Below are 21,895 nucleotides of genomic sequence, written 5' to 3' on the forward strand. Positions count from 1 at the left end.
ACTCAGAGTTCCTCCTACACAAGCATTCAGATCTTGAGCAACAATGCACATTACAACAAAGCTTAAACATGATCTTCATAATAATTTAAAAACAACACTAGCAGCCTATTTAATTTTAAAAACAGCAAAAAATATCCACCTCCATTTCTTCTAAGGAGTCTTGAAGTTTGAATCTCCTCAGTGTGATAAATATGCTTGCTTTCATCTGCTTAGCTCTTGGAAGTCCCCAAGGCTCTGGGCTGCTGACCCCGTGCTGCCCAGGGTCCCTATGGAGAGCTCTGTCCGCCATTAGGGAATTTTTTTCCCAAGAACCCTCTGTAACATTTGGTGAACCCCCACGGGTTCATGAACCCCAGTTTGGGAACCACTGCTGTAGTAGGAACTGGTTCACTGCTCAATGTAAATTACTCCTGGGGGAATTCTGCACCAAAAAATTAAAAATTCTGCTCATGATATTTTAAAATTCTGCAATATTCTGAATATTTTATTTGTCAAAATAATACAATATAATCATGCCAGTTTCAATTATTTTGGGAATTTATTTCAAAATATCTTTCAGAAAGTATGTCTGTAACAATAGAGATTTAAAAAAAAAGATTCTGGTACTTTTTTTCTTTCTTTTAAACAAATAGATTCTTTACTAGGCATATTAATACAGAACTTTGAGTAATTTATTTAATTTAGAATACTGAACTGTATTTCCTGCACCCATCAGAAGCAGTGCAAAGGCTTGGGAGTGTCAGGGGTAATGGAGGAACTAAGTGAGAGGGAAGGAGCCTGGAGTGAACCTGGAGGGTTGCTGGGTGTGGTTGGGAGAAGTATGGAACAGGTTTTTTCGGGGGAGGGTTAGGATTGTTAAGGAGATGGAGAGCTTACCCTATGCACACCCTGGCGGATCCCAAACCTTTCCCATTCAGTCAGGCACATCTACCCCTGTCCCCTCACTCCCCCATCCTGATGGGTCCCTGCAGCCTCCTCCCCATGTGACCATGCACCCCCACTCCCATTCAGCTTCTGGCTCAATGCTGTCACCCCACTAGCACCTGAGCCTATGCTCCAGTTTGTCCCCCCCCACTAGCCATTCTGAGCCCCAGTCTGTGACACCCACCCCCCGCCCGCAGCACCATGTGCCCTACTCTGTCCTAACCTGGCTCTCTGGGCAGGGTGTTGTGATGAATTTCTCCTCCTCGGGGAATTCTGTTCCACTGCACATGCACAGACATTTTCCCCCCACAGAAAATACGTTCTGCCCCAGAAGTGCTGCAGTTCCACCTTTTGCCCACCAGAAGCCACCATGGTGCCAGAACAGCCAATAGCATTAATGCAGCAGGCTGTTTGGTGCCACAGTGGCCTCTGGTGGGCAAGAGGCGGGACTGCATCACTTCCAAGGCAGACTGTATTTTCTGCGGAGGGGGGGAATTCTGTGGCAGTGGCGCAGAATTCCCCCAGGAGTATGCAAATGCAACCCTGAATGTAGCATGCAAGTTGGAAAGCAGCATTCTTTTAAATGCTGGTATTCTATTGGAATGCCAAGGTCCCATAGGGGATGTACTTGAGATATAGAGCAGTATTAAGGAGCATTTTAAGCTAGGTGCCTGATATGATAGACTGAAATGCTGGTTAATGTGTGAAGCCTTAGATCCCTGCGCTAAGCAAAATGTCCATCTAACAAAAAATCCCAGATAAAATAGTTGAGTTCCAAGTAGCTGAAAGTTGCAAGTGGTGAAAGTTCTGAAACTTGCACCCAGTGTGATAGATACAGTATGATTATAGAATTGTGGGGTGTCCATTCAGTAGGCTTTGGTTTGATAACCATATTTGGCTTGTATTTCACTTGTCTGCTGTTTGACAGTCATAGTAGCTGAGAGTGTGTGGCATGATTGAAGTAAAGGAAATGGATGATGAATTCTTGGAATAATTTGAAGTCAGCTCCAGAATTTCTTGTGCATGTTCAGATTGGATTTTATTAAAAAATACATGTAAAATGATCAAATATATGATTCATGATTCAAAATGCCTAAATACATTTTTACTATTTTTCATAGGTGTCTTTTTTTTAGTAGTATAGTGCTAAGCCCATTTTGGGGATGGGAAGTTAGAAGTGACTCCTGAGAAGAATCAGACTCCACTCTTCTTCTTTTTTCTCTTCCTGCATTCTATGCATGCAACATACAAGTAATAAAAATGAAAAAAAATGGAAAATAATTTTAAAAATAAATAAAAAAAAAAAAAATAAAATTAAAATATTATTATATCAGTTATTGCAGTAAAAAAAAAAAAAAAATTAAAAAAAAAAAATTGCCAGCCACACCACCATTTTTTTTTTTTTTTTCTTCCTCCTTTAAGACTAAGACTGAAGACTGGAGGCTTGGTCTATGGCTACAGACAGAGTTAGTAACTAGTCAGTAACTACCAGTACAGCTACTCAAGCCTGCCTGCCCTGCCCATGGTGCCTCGGACACAACCGAACACATAACTCCATCCACGAGAGGCGTGTTGTGTGTGTGACACCTGTGCACACCTGGCCTTGCCTGGGCTGTTAGCTGTCTTGTTAATTTTATGGCTCCACTGAGTGTGTGAAAAAAGAAGACTCTCAGCTGCCTGGGCTGCTGCTGCTGTGTGGTCTCCGGCTGCCCTGCCACTGCCCCTGTTCCTGCTGCTGCTGCCGGGCTTTCCACTTCCCAGCAAGCCCCTGCTTGCTCCCTAAGTCCCAGCTGGGCCTCTGGTGGGAGATGATGCTGACCCTGAGAGCCTGCTCAGCCACTCACACTGCCCCTCTTCAGTTGGTGGAAGCGCTCTGTGTGAGGGTATGCACCACTGACAGAAGGAGGGTAGTGTGGACATTAGCCATTGCAGTAATTACTGCAGTGGCTGTAAATCTGACCTAACATAGGTTGACTTAAGATTGTAGTGTAGACATGACCTGAGACTTAGTAGCCTGCGTTTCAGCCCACCCACATGGAATATCCACTCTGGATATCACTCTGTGCACCTGCAGATCATTAAGATTTAGAATGAATAGCTTGAAGTCCTATTTATAGCAGCAACAATAAGCAAATTTCAAATGTCTCTTCTTTATTCAATTATATGAATGCGTTTTCCAGCACAGAGTGGAACAGGAAATATAAACACTAAGCCTCTAAAAATATCTAAACAAAGTATCCTTGTTGGTAGGAGTTTAAATCTTGCATTTGTGTAATGGACTTGTATAGTCAATTAAACACCAAAGCTAAATTTTGCTCTTGTAGCCAGCAGTGAATTTGAAGACTTGCTGCTGTTTAAATGCCCTCAACTTGTCTTAAATGTTGGCTCCTAGGCAATGGAACAAAGGCTTCCTAAAAATGTGACCGAAATATCTTAGCTGAGAATAAATAACTCTTTTACAGTCCTATTTTGTTTACCATACACAATGGTAACACACAATTAATGGTTAGTACAGGTTTTAAAAAGATAGGGAGAATCTTTATTCATCCTTAAATACTGATACTTTGTTCTTAATTGAGAACAAAAGAAACCTCTTTTCAGTATTTATTAGTTCATGATTTTCAAATAATTGAGAGAATAAAAAAAACTAACAAAGAATGGAGCCAAAAGCATACTAGTGCAAATGTGTATACAAGGGAGGCAAAGCCATTATGACACTAAATCTATTGATAATACTGAGTTTGAAGTTAAAGGAATAATACCGGTAAGTGTATTTTGTCCCCAGAAAGAGGGAATGAAGAGCATGTAGGTAGCATACAATTTTAATATTTTTCTTTATTTTGAACACTTACAGATATCAACAACTGCTGTGCTTATACTTATCAGTCTTTTGGCATTAATATAGAAGATTTAATATAGATGAGAGATCTACAGGAATAGTGAGGAAAGCTCTTAAATACTGAGAAGGAGCTATTTCAGGAGACTATAAAGATTTTTGAACAATACTTTTAAAGAATCCATTGATTCTTCTTTGGAGACTTAATCTTTGGATATGTTTTGAATTACAGCTACAACTAACCAGGAGACCAGGCTCCTGATCTGTTTACAACATGATTTGCAACTACTAGTGTGACTAGGACCTGTCTGTCTTAAGTGTCCTGTAACTGGCATAAATCCTTGGATGGGTGTTGCAACAGGATTGAGGACAGCTGTGTTTCAGAGAACCCCCAACTCAATTATGTTTGTAGTGAACACTGACCCTAAAGTAGATCTCACCACCATCTTTGGTCTGGTCTACAGCAAAGCTGAAGTGATGTAGCTATGTTGGTTAGAAGTATGGGGAAAATCACATCGGCTAACTGATGTTATACTGGCAGAAACCATAGTGGAGACAGGTATACTGGCAAAACTCTTTTTGCTGGTAAAGCTTATTTCATTTAGGGAACTGGTATAAGTTATACAGGCAAAAGAGCTGTTTTGCTGGTATGAGCTGTCTCCCCATTGGGAGGATTGCCAATATAGTTATTTTTGGAAAACCTTGTCTAGTGTAGACAAGGTCTTGGAGTCAGGAAATTTTAGTCACCTAAGAGTAAGCAAGTATACTCAAGACCTGATCTTGTGAGGTGCTGCTCACTGTCACAGTTCAGAGCAGCTGCACTTGTATTTCCCCTTTGTGGTCCAGCAATGGCACTCTTATTTAGGCTCTGGCTCCCAGACATTGCATCCCTTGAGCCGAGTCCCGTGTTTGTCTTCCTCCCTGATCTTTTTCAGGCTGCACATTTCCCTACCTACACTGTTATTTCCAGCAAGCCAAACTGTCTGTCTATGCCAGTGCCTGCTCTTTGCTTACTCTTTGAAGGCTATGAACAACATAATTGCCAGCAGTTATGAGTTACCACATAAGCAAGCACATTTATTCTTAAGGTGAAAGCATTACAGAGAAGATATGTTAAAACAATAAAAGTTGCTACACACATGCTTACCGGGTCACCCACCAGTCTTTTATTCCAAAATATGTAGTTTCTGGATACCAGAACTTGTAAATAGGTATTCACTTGATTTCTCTCCCCCCTCCCCCCCGCCCATATGGTTCCTATCTTTCAGCGGAGGGAAGTATTCTCTTTAAGGGGAGATCCAAAGACGTGGGGTGTGTGTTCACTCCAAGTTTACTGGGACCATTTTTTAGTGTCTTGAGATGTTGAGCACTTACAATTGGGGGTGGGGGTGGGGGGGAGGTAGAAAGGGATAGCTCAGTGGTTTGAGCATTGGCCTGCTAAACCCACAGTTGTGAGTTCAGTCCTTGAGGGGGCCATTTTGGAAACTGGGGTAAAAATCTGTCTGGGGATTGGTTCTGCTTTGAGCAGGGGATTGGACTAGATGACCTCCTGAGGTCCCTTCCAACCCTAATATTCTATGATCCTATGAATTCTCATTAGTACCTCTCAAGATGATGCTCTGAGAGTCAATATCTTAACTTTGCATCTTGTTTCCTTGATATTCGCTATTTTGCAAATTGATTTTTCAAAGATACCTCTGAGAGTTCCATGGAGCAAAGCTGGGACCTGCTTCTCTGTCACAGTGGACAACCAGTGTTTTCTGTTGACTATAGGCATTCTCGGGTGTTGCAGTGGTGATGTGTGTTAAATGTACCTGGTCCTCCAAAACAAATTAGTCATTTTTAAGGGACACTGCTGACTTCAAAAAGTATTTGTGTACATATTTTGTACTTAGTGTAGTTCCAAGTAACCCCTAATATAGCAAAAATTTCTGTGTGCGCACATCTGACATCATTTCATGCATAATTAATTTTACTGTTACCCCTGTATAGTCAGTACTTTTTGGAACTTTTACGCAACTTTATTTCAAAGCTCATTTTTAATAAGCTTGAAGGAAAACTATTCAGGAAGCTGTCTCTGGATTACTAACAGCTTCAGTGGCATCCTGACATAGCACTAAGTTATTGTGCAGCCAGAGGCATACAGATGCTTTCCCAGGGCTATCAGTTTGTATATACTGCAGCTTCCCCACAGAGAGCCAGTAACTTTGCTAAACCAGAAGAGGAACAGCAACATCAAAGATGGGTAGTGGAGTGTTTCTTCTGATAAATAAAGGGGCCTAAATAAAATCCTGAAATACAAACCCCTGTTGTAGTCAGTAGGAGCTAGAAGTGCTCAGCATGACAATTACAACACAGCAGTTCTAGTCAAACCATAGAACAGCTTGAATGCTAATTTTTAGGATAGTTAAGTTGCCCGGGCATTTGCATGGTGACTCCCTCAACAGTCATATAGGTTAAAACTTAACTTCAGTACATTCTTGTTGTACGGAGTAAGGGAAAAAAAGTTGTTCTGTTAAATTCTCTCCAGCAAGTCTTGTGTAAACAAGTGAGCTCCCCAAGAATTCTCTGATGTTCAAAACCTTGCAATTCGCGGTGGCCACTGAATTTTGCTAAGATCAATTAAACTGTCAAGTAGGCAGCTACTTTCTAGTCCAGAAATAGAACTTTCCATTCTTAAAATGGGATGAAGCCTTTCCAGCCTCTCTAGCTTTTGATATTTCTCAAACTGTCTATTGGTAGCTTGAGAAAAGCATTTAATGCACAGTTAATTGGCTATTTAAATTTTTTTTTCCTTTGCCATTACTCGGGGGGGAAAAAAGTATGGGCTTTTCTGATCTTTTCAGAAACTTTTGGTTCTCAGTCAGTTGCCTACAGCTAGCTGTGCTCCTTTAAAATATATGGTTGTGTGCATACGTTGCCATATAACTTCAGGGATTGTGGCTAGATGTAGACATTGTAACTTTGAATGATTTTGTTAGCTAGGATAAAAATATAGAAGGAATGAAAGCCCTCGTTTCAGGAGGTAAACCACTAATTGCCGGGTATTTGAAAGACACTTCCCTAATGGGCAAGTAATTACATAATTCCTCATTAGGGTTTTTTTTGTGCCTTCCTCTACTGTGTCCAGCACAGGCTACTGTCAGATATGGATTGCCAAGCTAAGCTAACCATAGGCTTGATCTGGAATGGTAATTGTTATGGTCTATAAGTGGTGGAGCTTAGTAACCACCACAAGTGTAGTATAAAGGCATTGTATATGATGGCTTGAAACTTGTACTGTGGCTTGTGAAATGCAGTCTGTGATGGTTGTCATGGCCACATTTGGGAATGTGTATAAATACTTCAGATTTATTGAATGTGTGAGAGAGATTCACAGGTGGTGAACTGACCAAAACTAGTCTGTGTTTCTTGTCAAGAAGCAGATGTCTGATTTAAATATCCATGTACTGGGAGGGGGTAATCCACACTATTGAGCATTCCACTGTTAACACTCCTGGTGTGATTTGCCGCCACCCCCCCACCCCATTCTCCATGAGGGCCCTGGAACAAACTGCATCACTAAAACCACAGGAATACCTAAAAGAAACTGTTTGTTTGCTACCGCAAACTTCCATCATTTATTTTGGGGAAGTTCTATGGCCTGCATTATACAAGAGGTCAGACTAGATGATCAATTCATAATAGTCCCTTCTGGCCCATTGTTGCAAGCCTGATACTCTAGTCCCCCTCAGCACAAAATCAGTACTTCTTTGCTTTACTCTTCTTATAATGGGTGTGTGGGGGGGGCGGGGGGGAGGAAGAAAAGAAGAGGGTGGGTGGGTGCCTGTGGAAAAACAAAAGTTCAGATACTAAACTGTATAATAACTGTCCATCTGTAGTGGAAGCAGAGTTCTGGTGCAGCCTCAGTTGTTACAGGGGATCAGACTTAACTGTAGCATTATTTCAGTGAATTCCTGATTGCTACCTACAATCTCTACAGGGGCCCAATTTTCCTTAATCCCTGAGCATTCTCAGGCTTCAGTTCTTGATGTCATTTCCCAGGTTTTTAAGATTTTCTTTTTAAATACTTTATTTTGCTAGTGTGAGCAAAAGAAACTGCTTTTATGATCTCAAGACTAGCTGTTAAGCAATCAAGCTGACTATTCTGTATTTTTATGCTATTGGTCTCAGTTAAAACTCCCGCCTTTACAAGCCAGGGAGCAAAGGAGTCAATCTTCTGCTGTAAATTTTGGATTGCAGCCTCAAAAGGACAGCTGAGGCAATGGGAACCTCAGGTGCTGTGTCTGACTCCTTCAAACAACTTGAAATCTATGGTAGAATATGAGAAACCCCCTTGGGAGAACCATAGTTAGCTTTACTTTCTCTTGTCCTCCATTAGTGGAGTTTAAGAAATGACCTGTTCTTCCCTGGTGTTGCTGTTAAGGATTTTCTGGACTTTTCTCCCTTTAGGCAGTATAACAGCAAGATCATAAAGATGATCAATAATGTACAAATAGGGTGATACAAAATCCTATAAAAGAGCATAACTTCACTTGAACCAGGGGAAAGTAGCATTCAAGATAGAAATGAATAATGCAAATTAAAACTCCTGCATCTGAAATCTGGGCTCCATGCAGGTATGGGCATCTAGTGTCCAGGAACACAATGCGGGATTAGAGCCTTGTTCAGTAATATCAGCCGAACAAACAGTCCTGCCTCAGCAAATTTGCATCTTGTTTGTTTTTTGGGGTAGTCGCCAAAAGCTCCAGTCAAGATAGTATAGCACAGAAGGGCTCCAAACATACAAGGTACTCCCTGCCCCAAAGAGCTTAAAGTCTAACTCTCTCCACATGCAGTAGCCCTTGAACCCAATCAATATATGTATTATTTTTATTTATATAAATTAGTTTAGAAAATTCCCGTCAGCTATCTCTAAAATAAGTGTATAACAGTATTCTCTCAACATGTTGAATTTGCAGCTAAAGGGTAAATGAACTAACAACTGTATCAAGGGTTTCCAATAACAAGATGTAGAGGCAGAAACTAAACTCCTGTTGTTGCAGAACCCAGAGGAAGGGGAACTATGTGCAGCCTTACCTAGAGAGGGTGTACTTACACACTTTAGGTTCTGGCAGCAGTAGAAATCACTTACTTTCATCCTCTACTGTCTCATCATCAGAAACTTTCAATGCATATGAGAGGAGCCAGCTTGATATCTGTCCATTATACATTCCGAGAATAGGTCCAGTGATGGCAAAGTAGTGTCTCCTTCATAATGCTGCTTGACAGTGTTTCTGCAGGAAAGTCTTCATGTTCATTCAATCATTTGGGCTCCTTGCAGACACTGCCAACACGGATTCCAGTTTTGATAGTTTTTATGATGGTGGAAACTTGTCCTCTGCAAACTGCAGTGAGAACACCTGTGTTTCTCTGCTGTTAATATTTTAAGAGTCACATGATCCTCAATTTTTGGTTAAATTTATGTGTAAAACACCTCCCTATCTTTTGTTTTTAATTTAAATTTAACTAATTGGAGACTTGACATTGGAGATGAGAAGGATTTTTTTGATTATCTGCCTGACTTTGTTTTGTATATGTGATTAATTTGCAGTGGTTATGACTTTGGCTATCTAATCAAAATCCTGACTAACTCTAATTTACCTGAAGAGGAGCTGGACTTCTTTGAGATACTCCGATTGTTTTTCCCCGTCATTTATGATGTGAAGTATCTCATGAAGAGCTGCAAAAATCTCAAGGTAAATGATTTGATATCTGGTTCAGAACAGAATTTTCTAAGATGGCATTTTTTCCTACTGAAAGAACATATATGGCATCTGTTCACTGTCCTCTCTGGCAGTGAGCTCTACCTTGATGGTATTATTTGTTAACCATTAGTCTAATCAATTTTGTGTATTTGATATATAAAAAGTCACTTATGAAATGTAAGAGGCAGGGAGGAGCACACATTTTTGTTCTTGTGGCTCTTAGCCATTTAAAAATTAAAAACCAATCCCATTTATTGGCAGCTTCATAGATCTATGCTGCCAAATGATAGACCCATGTTCGGAGGAAGTTGCATCTTGCTGTTAACTTCTCAGACTGTTAGCATGATGGGTGTGCCCTATGTGAGCGGGGTATTAATGACACACTCTTGCATCATTCTTCACTGTTCAATCCATTGAGGGGCTGCAGTTGTGATAAGGTGTAGTGAAAAGTGACTTTGGAGTGAAGGGATGGAATGGCTAGACCTGAAGGTTGCCCTGTAGGCAAAGAGGAGTAATGACAGATATGCTCAGAGCCAGCTCATGACTTCTAGAAAAATAGGGTTAGAAACTAACCTCTCAACTCAAGCCAGTTGGGCTATTAATTGGCTTGTTCTATTAGGCATAAAATTTGGAGAAGATTTGATTGGCCTGGAGAATGAATGTGAACTGGAAACAAATGTATGAAGGGAAGGACATCAAAAAGAGATGCTGCTGGGATTTACAGCCACACTTGCCAAAGAAGGCCACGTATCTGGACTGGTTTTGAAATGAAAGGGGCACAACTCATCCGAGGCAATAGGTGGCTCACTGTTTTGATGGAAGGCGACACAGAACACTCTGGGTTTTCTAAATGAGAGCACGTGGAAACTGGACATGGACTGACTGTAGTGAAGCCACCTCCTGAGTACAGGGATGGTATGCCACTCTTTAGCTCAGAATGCTGAGCAAGTGATTTAGACGATGCTGATGAGCTTGAATTTTGTGAGGCCATGCAGGTAAAGGACATGTACTTTTTAATGAGGATCTTACTGCTGACTATGAAGAACATAATTTCCACCATCTCCTATGCTAATCAGTCTGCACTGGAAGTGGCGAGAAGTGGGTGGATGGTCTTTTCCGACTATCAGGAAAAGCATACTAACCCAGTATCTGGTCAGGAGTTTTGCATCCCAGCAGCAACCCTCAGCACCTGAGTAAAGAATGTATATTGGGGAACATCTAATTGACACTGGGTTTCCATTGGGACCATGATAAGTAATTAAGTAGTTGGAAAAACTGCAGAAGTCAACAAAATTATGCACCCTCATGGACTGAAACAAAACCTTTGCTGCTTATATACAGTTGTTTTGCCCCAAGTACTAAATGTGTAATCCGTCCTTATGGACTTGTGGGGAGAATTAACAAATGTAACAGCTTCTGTCATTAGAGCTTTGTGGTAATGGCAACTAAACTGCAGACCAATTATGAAAGGAAGGGGGAAGATGGGGACTATCCTGGTCTTCCAAACACCATTGCTGAAACAGTCCCATTGCTGTCAACAGCAGTGAAATGCTGCCAGTTGTGTAAACCTGTCCCAAACTGAGAACAGCTGGTGTGTCTTCGGAAGTCAAATCATTAATACTTGCATGTACTGTTGCCTAAATGAATTTCTTTGCTTTTTTTTGTTTGTTTATAATTCTATTAAATTGCAGTGAATTGAATTTCTGTACTGATGTCCTTTATTGATTGATGCAAGCTACTCTTGTTGGTCACTTCATTTTATTAGAGACACTTGATTTTCCTTGGACACATTATGGTGCTGATGGTCAGCCCTGGGGCCTGAAACCCTCTCTATAGAATTGTGTGGATGGTGGTTGAATTCTGTAGAATTACCTCCTGACTCCAGCAGAAATACTATAGAAAGAGTATAGTTAGTTGCTGTTGCTCATATACAGCACTACTCCTACTCTGCATCTTCTGTTTGGTGGGGACCATGGTGCAGCTGTAGCCTGGTGACCAATAGCAATACAGTTTCTTCCCTAAAGAGGAAGAATGGTTCAGTGGTTGGAACAATAGCTGGGGACTTGAGACCCAAATTCAGTTCTCTACTCTTCCATAAACTGCCTGTGTGTCTGGAGGCAAGATATTTAGTCCCTCTGAACTGCAGTTTCCCATCTGTGAAATGGGAATAGTAATACCTCCCTGCCTGATGAGATGTTGAGGATAAATACATTAATGATTGTGAGAGGTTCAGATTCTGCAGTAATGGAGGACCAATAAATACCTTAGCTAGACAGGTAGATCCTGACTAAATTTAGTGGTGGGGTGGGGCTTGGGAAGCTGCACAGAGTAGTTAACACACTGTACCAATGTCCTGAGATTTGTGGAATTGGGCTTGGGTTCCTCATTGATCTTGGGCCATCATCCGTGGTGATGTGGTTACAGAACCAACCTGCTAACCTGTCTGTCTCAAAGGAATGATGCATTTAAATATTTAGACATATGTTTTCTTTTCCTTCTTGTGGTTATTTATATCTAAGGGGAGGAAGGGCATGATTTGACCTATAGTTTATAAAGCATTTTTGGTTCTCAAGGTTATATTAAAAACCTTTTGATCAGCACTGCCTTAATCTGGAGGGTTTTTGTTTGTTTTTTTAAAAAGTGACTTAGAGAAGAGAGGCTCTGTATCCCATAAATAATCTCCAGAGAGATCCAGTGTTTCCCTTGTATTTCCAACAGTTGTACACTATTTTGTGAGATAAACTTTTAGGTACCCTTTTTGGAAAATTTTGGCCAGTATCCACACTGAAGGGGATGCTTTCACCCTGTCCTGAATTTTTTTCTAGATCAGTGTTACACAGATTGCAGGGGCTGGAATGTTATATTTCCACATTTTTCCTTTTTCTTTGCAATGGGTAGATTTAAGACACAGGACATTCAAGCTGTGAGACATTGATAGGTATGCTGTCTCACAGCTAGCAGTACCCAGTGATGAGAGAAGTGATCTTCAGCTACTGTCTAGTCAGGAGGGCATGTGGCTTAAAAGGGATGTGTGGGTTTTAAGAGGGCCCAGTTTTTAATTAAGATTGCTTCTAATAGCAATCCACATTAATGCTATGGGGAACGCTGCAAATGTCTATTCAGCAGCTCAGGTGTGCCCCTTGTCCCTTCCTACCCTTGTCCCCGTGGTGCTTATTTAAAAGGGGAAGTTAGGTCATAGTGCGAGTTGAAATGTATGCAAAATTCAGATTTGTAGCACAAACCAACAAAAATGGTAAAAGTCAAACTGACATTGTTACACTATAAAATATTTATATTACCCCACACATTTTCTTATCTGTCACATTAACACCTTGCATAATTAAAATGGAAATAATTTTTAAAATGTAGTTTTCACAACCTTACACTGTCTGCTCATTTTTCACATGTTGGATGATTTGAAATAAATTAGTTAGTTTCAATGTCAGGTGCTTGTGCCCTAGCACAATTCTGTAGTGTTTGGCTTGCAGATGCCACTTGGGAATGGCTTTATTAATAAAGTTTCCATTTGAATTAATAAAAAAAAAAAAACCCCACTCATGGAAACATCCTTGTTGGCCTTAAGATTCATAGCTCTTTTGAACAATCTGCATTTTGGGCCAAATTTGACTTGGTTGAAGTTTAATCTTTAACTTGCAGTATTTCACCTCTGCCTCTTCTCCCTCTCTTCTCCGTCTCCCAAAATGGTATGTGGGCAATGGAGTTCAAATACTATAGGTTCCCTTTTTAATATTAAAAAGAACTTGCTTTGTGCTAGCTTCATTCCTGCCGTTGACTACTTCTGTGTTTTGGTTTCCCTTTTTTCAGATGTAAAAAATGTAGTGCATGCTAAAAGCATTTTGATGCTCTACCTAGTTTCAACCTATTGCTGGCAGAATAGTGATCCAAAGCAGTCTGCCTGGCAACAGTTTCGCTATGCAGTATAGTGTTTCAAAAATTATTGTAAGGTAACTGATTTTCTCGCAGTTATACAACCCTTTACGGACTGGTACATCCACAATGTAACCTTGCACGTACCGTAACTATATTGTCCCCCAGGGATCAGTTTAGCGAAGTGTAGACTAACCTGTCTAAAGCTGAATTGATCTACAGAGAGCTGCTTCTGCTTGTAGCACCATTATTGCTTTCTTGATACTAAAATGAATTATCTGAATTCATCAATACCTGTTTTGGGGATAATTGTAGGAGTAGGGATAGTCTGATTTGTTCAGTTGTGTGGCTTTTTTGTTTTTTATTTGACCATGAAAGAGTCTTTCAGGCATTTTCATTCTGTGGAACATTTCTCAAGATAGGACTCATGTCATTGGCAGCTCACCTCCCAATCTCTCACCTGTTGCGCAACTGTAGTGTTATGAAGTTATATGAAAAAGTAGTGCTAGGGCAGGGTAAAGGAGTGAAGATGAAAATAAACTTGCTTGGATTAAATGGATACAGCTGCTCCATTAGTTCCCCTCCCCTATTGTAAATTTATGATATTCGTTTCCTCTCCCTGGATGTAAGACTTATATTTATTAGTTCCAAACATTCCCCCATTGCCCGCAACCCCTAAAGACACTGATTTCTCCTAGTGCTTTGCTTTGGTTCTGTGTGTATGCACTACCTTGTCTATTTTGAGATCTTCTGCAAATTTGATTGTTGAATTTACACCAAAAATACACCCATGAAGGCACTCTGATGGGAGGAGAGGGGTGTGCTTAGTTGGTCAAAAAGCTTCTAGAACTCACAAGTTCCCACTGGGCTGCAATTAACAGGAAGAAAAAATTATTGAAGACTGAAGGATACTTTACTGTTGTAAGATAAGCTGTGTAGACCACCAATGATCCATGCCCTACAATTAGACTCTCTCTGTAGAGCAGTTCCCAATTTTGAGCCCATATCTCGAGGAGCTTTAAGCACAGATGTGGCGTAAAATGTTTTCTTTAAAAATACGCTGTCAGCACAGTGCCTGTTAAAAGAAAGCTAATTGTGTGCTTATGGTAGCTAATAGCTTCTTGAACCTGGTTACACTGCAGTTCACATTACTTTTAACACAGATGTTTCATTTACTCTTTTATGGCAGTTAATAAAACCAATTAAAACGTTGTTAATGATGGGCTGAATGTTAGCTTTTTCACTTTGTTCTTTTTTCCCCTCTTGAATTTTACAACTTCACCTGGGTTCAGGGTTCTCCACTAATTCCTAAGGTAGACCATTATCCTGGATTGCCTCTACTACTTTAGATGCTTTGAAGTTTTGGGGGAAGCGCAGAACCCTGAGCTTAGGTGTTGGCAGGTAAGTGAAGGAAAAAAACTGTGTTTTTAAATGAAAGCTAATTACTTTCAAGAGAAGTTGGAGTGCACATGTTTGTAGTGATTTGGATCTTAAATTGCTTTGTTTGAAGTACCATTGTTCGCGTTTAAATTCTAACCCTAATAGAAAAGTAGGAAGTTAAAGAAACGACTTGATTTCTGAAACTGTCATTCAGCAGCAGCAGCAGCAATCCTTTCAGCTTGGTCAATGTAATACTTGAAGGAATTGCCTGGTTCAGTAGTAATTCCTTCAACTTTAATTGGCTGGTGTGCCTAGGCCTATTAGGTCTAAGACAGTCATTAATACTTGAAAGTGCTTGATTGCTTAAATAATATTTAAAGCCTGAATGAAAAGCTTGGCTTTTCCAAGTGTTTGCTGGTTGCATATTTCTATTGTGACCGCTGTAGTGCTAAGCTAAATATATACAAATGGTGGTTGAATAGACTTTGTTATGCAGAATTCTAGTGCTACTGTTGAATGATCTGACTTTGTAATTATTAATCCCGCTTTGACTGTGTAATGCTCCTTCCTTTTTCAGGGTGGATTGCAAGAAGTCGCAGAGCAGTTGGAGCTGGAAAGGATAGGACCACAACATCAAGCAGGATCTGATTCTTTACTCACGGGAATGGCCTTTTTCAAAATGAGAGAAGTAGGTGTCCATATTGCTTTCTTTTGTAGTTTATTTGGATGAAAGTAATCTGCCTTAGTAGTCAATATTTTGCTATTCGCACTTATGAGATGTGCTAGAACCACTGACCCAGCAAAACCAGTGGCAGTACAAGAGATTTTCAGAAGTAGGAGAAATGCATGAGAGGTCATCACTTCTGTGACGAAGGGCAGAATCTAAGACAGGCATTCCCATGCAAAGTACAGTCTACAAACCAACAAATCCTTTCCTTGTTTTGGTTTGTGTGCGCGCTTATTGAGGGGATGTCTCTATACCGTGTGTGGGGTTTTTTTTGTTTTTTATTTTTTTTTTTCCTCTCTCTCCCCACTTTCCTCTCCTTGCTGGTGCTGTTCCTTCCTGTGGTCTGTGGGCCTTCATCTTCCACGGCAGGGAGCCCCAGCTACCTGAACCTATTGTCCACTCCCTGGGTCTTCTGCGTGATTGAAGCAGATGGCTCAGGCCACTCTGCCGACGCTTCTGTTCACCGCTACCTCCTCCATTTGTCACAACTTCATACATTCTTCTTTGCATAGTGTCACTATGGGTGCTTCACATCAGGATGTACAGTCACCTATGCACTCCTGATCAGAGATTTTCATCAGCATTTTCTGCACATCCATGCCTGCACCCTAGATATCCTTGTGTCTGGTATGAGGGTATATGGGAGGACCAGACCTGTCACCCTCCAGGTCCTTCTCAACTGCCTGTGCCTTGAGACAGAGCATCGTGTCTGTTAGATAGCCGTGCAGCTTACTAGCTCTCTCACTTAATCTTTCTCTCTCCTTTTTGGTATTGTCTTTTTATTTAGAAGTTTTTGCTCTTCCTCTCCCACCCTTTTTTTGTTTGCCCAATCTGGGCCTTGTTTTTCCATGGCCTTGACCCATAATCTTGAGTATGGGTTATGCCCGAGACTCTGGGCTTCAAACCCTGCCAGACTTGGCATAGCTATTTTCCCCCTCAGTGACAGACATTCAGGCTGCCTCCACTGCCTGGGAGAGATTTATGTCCCTGCCAAATGAAAGAGCTGCTCTGGATTTAAAAGCAGATCTAAGAAATTGAGGGAGTACAGACTAAAACTCCTGTTGATGGAGAGCTCACCGAGACCCACAGGATCCAAGTTGCACCACTCTTCTTGGATCTGGTTGCTCAGAGAGCCCAAGGAGACCATCTGTGCTGCAGTAATAAGCAAAAATCCTGGGGGCCCTTAGAGAACTATCTAGACACTCAAAGAAGAAAATATCCCATTCTCCAGAAGAGAAGGAGAGTCACCTCCTCAGTCTTAGGAGACCTTGTGCCCCTATTTGGGTACTGCTGAGGTGCTCATCCTCTCCGGTACTGAGACCACAGGTCTGATTAAGAAGACCATGCCACGTACTGAGAAGTGGTCAGGTAAACAATCTAGAGCAACACTGGCATTGGCACTGTCTTTGGAACACAAGGACTCCAGAGCCAAACTGAAATCGTCATTGGTGTCATCTTCTGTAGCCAGTAGATAAGGGTTCATTTATCACACTTCCATAATGTCTGCTGTACTTCCAGACATACTGACTCCTATCCAGAGCCCTTGGTACTATCCAGGCTCCTGTTCCATGAGGAGCTTCAGCTCCTGGAAGAGCCTGAATCACCATTGCTGTGAGATACAAAGACACGCTCTCACCTGGTACCAACTCACCTCCGGAGCCTACTTACCCTCGTCATCTTCAACAATGACTCATTCTTCAGTACTGACATGGTCACCAGCCCCGTACAAACTCATTGAGGATACCAAGCCAGTGCAGACACATCATTCAGTACCATTTCGACAGCCAAGCAAGTGTCAGCCTCTGGTACCAATGTGGTTACAGGACCCTCTCTGGCCCCGGTACTGACTCAACCACCGGTATCGGTACCACTTGCTTCTCTGAGGGATGACACCTTATTGGATTCTGAGGTGTCTATACAATTTTCCTCCGCCTTCCCATTCCAGCTTTGTCCTTTGAGGTACACCCTGAGGAGGAAACTCCTAGCAGTCGATGCATCTGGCAAGGATAACGTTGGGGCTCTGCTCCCTTCCCGTATGGCCCACCACAGTGGGCTTACTGGAACCTATGGGCCCCCTATGGTGAACAGTTCTTCAGGGTCCCATCTTGTAAAAGGGCATGCCAGGAGCAACAGCCTCCTCCCTTGGCTCCTGCTCCATAGGAGGATGTTACAAAGGAGCAAGAGCCAGCTGAGGAAGAAGAAATGCCACCTTCCCACAAATCCTCCTTCTCACTAGATGGAGTGGTCATACCTCCCACGCTGATTAATTCAAGGGCTTTCAAGACCTTGGAAAACAAATAGCAGAGACCTTATAAATTGGAAAAGACAAGGAACCCTAATGCTCTCTGTTGGACATCCTTTAAACATCTCCTCAGGGAAAAATTGCCTTGCCCTTCAGTGATGCTCTGCTGGGCCAGCCCGTATGTTGCGGCAAACTCCAGCTACTACACTGCCTGCGTGTAAATTGGCTGACAACAAAATACTATATCCCACCCACAGGCTTGAAGTATATATTTTTTTCTCCCACCCTACACCTGTCTGTCTGATTGTCAAGGCCGTTAATGAATCAATATCAGTCCCTCTTAATGCCATCTGACAATGAGCTGAACTGACTGGACCTTCTGGGCTGCAAGAGCTACTCCTTGGCCTCTTTGCAGTTCAGAGCAGCCAATTACCAATCCCTGATGGCAAACTATTATATATGATTACAAACTATTCAAAGTTTTATCTTTTATTGAACACCTGCCATAGGATCAGAGGGAAGAACTTTAAGTCCTCATAAGAGAAGGCCAGACAATTGCCAGGCTGTCTCTCCAGGCGTCTCTCGATGTCACCAGTACAGCTGCATGTTCGATGGCTACAGCAGTAGTCCTGTTCCAAGCTTCTTGGCTGCGCTCCTTCATATGGCAGCTAGTAATCAACTTAGGGTAAAGGCACAAATATTTCTAGCCTTGTTAAGATGTGAGGAGTGTTCACATTAGCTTTACTAATGTGTGGCATGCTTCGAGTTACTGGTAATCCATTAACTCAGTGTACCAGTTTACTGAAGATGAACCCTGTAAATCTCTTGCACATCTCTACTACTGCTCTGTGGCTGCGGGGGGAGAGAAATTGGTTGCTGCTAATATAATGCATTTATTTTTCACACAAGGGCATGTGTTAAACATTGGCACAAGAAAATTCTCTTTTACCAGTGTATCCTGGCCTCATGCTATGAATTTGTGGTTCTCCTTTAATATGCAAAAAGTAGTTTGCTAATTAACATGAGGTGTGATCTCACTGTTTTTATAAAACAAGCAAAGATTTTTAATTGTATTGTTCAGCCCTTCATAGAAGCTTTGAAAATTTTTCTCCTCTATTAACTCTTGCACTATTTAATTTGGGAAATGGTGAGTTTTATGTTTGTATTTTGAATGAATCCTATCAACAAGGCTTTTTTCTGTACTAACTTATAGTTTTGTCCTAAAACACATGTAGTAGCTCTGGAAAGGGTTGTATATTGATTGTTGATATTGAACCAGCAGGGGGAGCACAACTTTCTGGTCTGGCTTTTAAGTACCACAAAAGAGGTCATTGATCTTTTCTCCCCCAGTCTAAAAGATGCTTAGCTTCTTGATGCTACAGCACTGGGGAGGTTTTTTGTTTTTTTTTGTTTTGGGTTTTTTTTTGTTGTTTTTTTTTAAGAAAAGCTAGTAGTGGGCTATTTAAAGACTTTAAATAAAAAAACAAACCCAAAAAAGTAAAAGTGCCCTTAGGCAATTCCTGGAATTCGCTATGCTGCATGCAGGAAATGCTGTTCTAGGCAAATCCAGGTTTTTTGGGGGGAAGAGAGGGTGGATGACTTTAAATAAATGTCTTGACTCTCCTGCCTGCACTCATCCTGTCTCCCTTAAATTGTTGTGTGTGCTCTCTTGTGATATTTATTCTATGCCCTTTCTCTACTACTTCATCTTTTGGCTCTCCTGTAATTTTGTAAAGTGCTGTATCCATGCATTATTCATTCAGTTTTCATTTTAGTGTTGCCAGTTTCTTATTACAGGGAGAGGATTTGTTTAAAGGTGAAATACATGTATTTCCATCTTCCCGCATTCCCAAAACTTCATAATGGATTCTGCAGCCAAACTCTAGTTCAAGCAATAGGAAATTAATGGCCTTGAATGTAGACCGGGATTTAAAGTAGATAATGGTGGATAAAATCTTTAGGAAAAACTGTTTTAGTTAGATTTGCACCCTGATTAAACATTCAGTATATTTTGAAAGCCACACTGAGTAGTGTGTAGTGCTTAATTAGGAAGAATGAAGGAGAAGGTCCATACAAATCACTTACAAAGAGATATTGTTCTGTTGCATTTGTAAGACACAAGGCTCTAATTCTTGAGTTAAAATAGACTCCTGAGACTTCTGGAGTTGTCACCATTTACTACTAATCAAAATAAAGGAAGATGGCTAATATTCTTTCTCTCATGGCCAAGAACACTTCAGTGCCAAGAGTCACTTCCTTATTTTGATTTAGTTTCACTTGCATGTGGAGTATGAAAATTCTGAGTTTTGTAAAAGCCCGACAGTATTTGACCTCAATAAGACTCTTATTCTTCAGTATTGATTTGTCTTTTTTTAACTCCTTTTTAGATGTTCTTTGAAGATCACATTGATGATGCCAAATATTGTGGTCACTTGTATGGCCTTGGTTCTGGTTCTTCCTATGTACAAAATGGCACAGGAAATGCATATGAAGAAGAAGCCAACAAACAGTCATGACATGAAATGGGAAGTCATCTTTTCTGAGCTCTGTGTGCTTGTATATAGGTTTTATCTCTGGTTGGTTGAATCCCTTGGACAATTAGGCTCTTCCCCCTCCCCCCCCCACTTCTCAGAATACTTTATTTTCTGCCTTTCTATGTACTAAATCTGACTGTTCCTATCACAGATCTGATCTTGATATGTTGAATTTTCTGAGTTAAATTTGGCCTTTGTACCTACCCCCATCTGTAAAGAAGCATGTGTAGGATCAGTGTGGCAGAGAGAAGGGGAAAGCTAAATCATAATGAATATTCTGGTAAATTTACCTAGTTGGTCTTAGTTTTGTTTTTTCCCCCTTCCCCCAAATTAACTAGCACTGATTTGTAACTAACTTCCCTGTTTCATGTCTGTCCCTTCCAGTATGCAGGTGTTTTAGCTATTCAAGATTGCGGACCATCAAATTTGCACTTTAGAGAGTGACTCTGTCTCAGATCCTCTGTTTTATCTGAAGTTTTGGGGGGTTTTGCCCTGAGCTAGAAAAATAGTCTGCCAACTTTAGCAACTTCACACTGTATTCCTTGGTTTTTGAGCCTGCAGAATATAACACATTCACTGCATAACAAGGTTTGTTTGTTCAAGCAAAACAAACTACTGAAATCTGAGTAACTGCTGTTATCTTACTGGTGTTGAGTCTTCCAAGCACATCCTGTGCACATCAGCTTCTAATTTGCCTGCTGCTTTAAAGCCGCTCTGTGATGGAAGAAAATGTTTGAAAACCAGCTTTACACCCTTCAGGAAAAATTGTGTGAGACTTACTTTTGTATTTTTTGCCATTGAGCTGAAAATCTGAGGATATTGGAACTGCAGTGGTTCTATTATGGCACACTTCCCTGGATTCAGTTCCTAGCTTTTATTCCAGTAATGTATTACCTAAATATTTTTTATTTTTTAAAGTCATATTTATTATGTACTTGATTTGATGATTTTTGCAAGTGAGTTTAGTTAAGGATAAAACCCAAAGACCTGAAGTAAACTTTATATTGAATTGAATGATTAAATTAGAAGGAAGATAAATTGTGCTTTTGTAGTTGCTACAAAGACAGATGGTACAGATATATTTGTTGTAAAACAACAAAATATAAATTACTTATAGCTAATAAAGTTACCTGAGGAGTGTAATGCTAGTTTTATTTTTTGAGTGTATCTTAGCAATATATTTTATATATATTGTTTTAAAGGACTGTACTGTACTTTAACCATGAATAGCAGAGCAATTGTGCAGGAAGACTTTTTTGGGATTGAATAGCTAAATACTAGCCTGAAATGATGGAATGCACGCCTCAGTGTGAGTGTGTCATCTACACTGAAATCAATATTAGCAAATCTCCAAATGTTTGCCAAATTGATCTGTTTACCTTGTACTTTAACATATTCTTTTTTCATTATGTTACAATAATATAACTGGGTGGTCCTTTTTAAAACAAGAACAAATGATTTGCATAACAGAGGGTATTATTTGTTTTTAAAGCTTTTGTAAATAAAGGCTTCAGAAATGTTTTCTTACATATCTACAGACTGGTAGTTTTGTTCTGAAACCTTTACTGGAATGTATATTGTATCCCATTCAGTCCCTGTAGACTTCCTATTCCACTC

General features: G+C 40.6%; 1 protein-coding gene across 2 annotated transcripts in view; it reads left to right on the forward strand.

Moving 5' to 3' along the window:
- Nucleotides 1-21,421, forward strand: part of CNOT7 (CCR4-NOT transcription complex subunit 7) — a 33,705-nt gene extending 12,284 nt beyond the window's left edge. For both annotated transcript variants that reach the window (XM_039540126.1, XM_039540125.1), the window contains exons 5-7: nucleotides 9,354-9,498; nucleotides 15,353-15,463; nucleotides 20,132-21,421. In XM_039540126.1, coding sequence (XP_039396060.1) covers nucleotides 9,354-9,498; nucleotides 15,353-15,463; nucleotides 20,132-20,260 — 385 coding nt within the window. In that variant the 3' untranslated portion in view covers nucleotides 20,261-21,421. The remainder of the gene's footprint in view (nucleotides 1-9,353; nucleotides 9,499-15,352; nucleotides 15,464-20,131) is intronic.
- The last annotated feature ends 474 nt before the right edge of the window (nucleotides 21,422-21,895 follow it).

Source organism: Mauremys reevesii, linkage group 5 (genome assembly GCF_016161935.1).
Source record: "Mauremys reevesii isolate NIE-2019 linkage group 5, ASM1616193v1, whole genome shotgun sequence".
Classification (NCBI taxonomy): domain Eukaryota; kingdom Metazoa; phylum Chordata; order Testudines; family Geoemydidae; genus Mauremys; species Mauremys reevesii.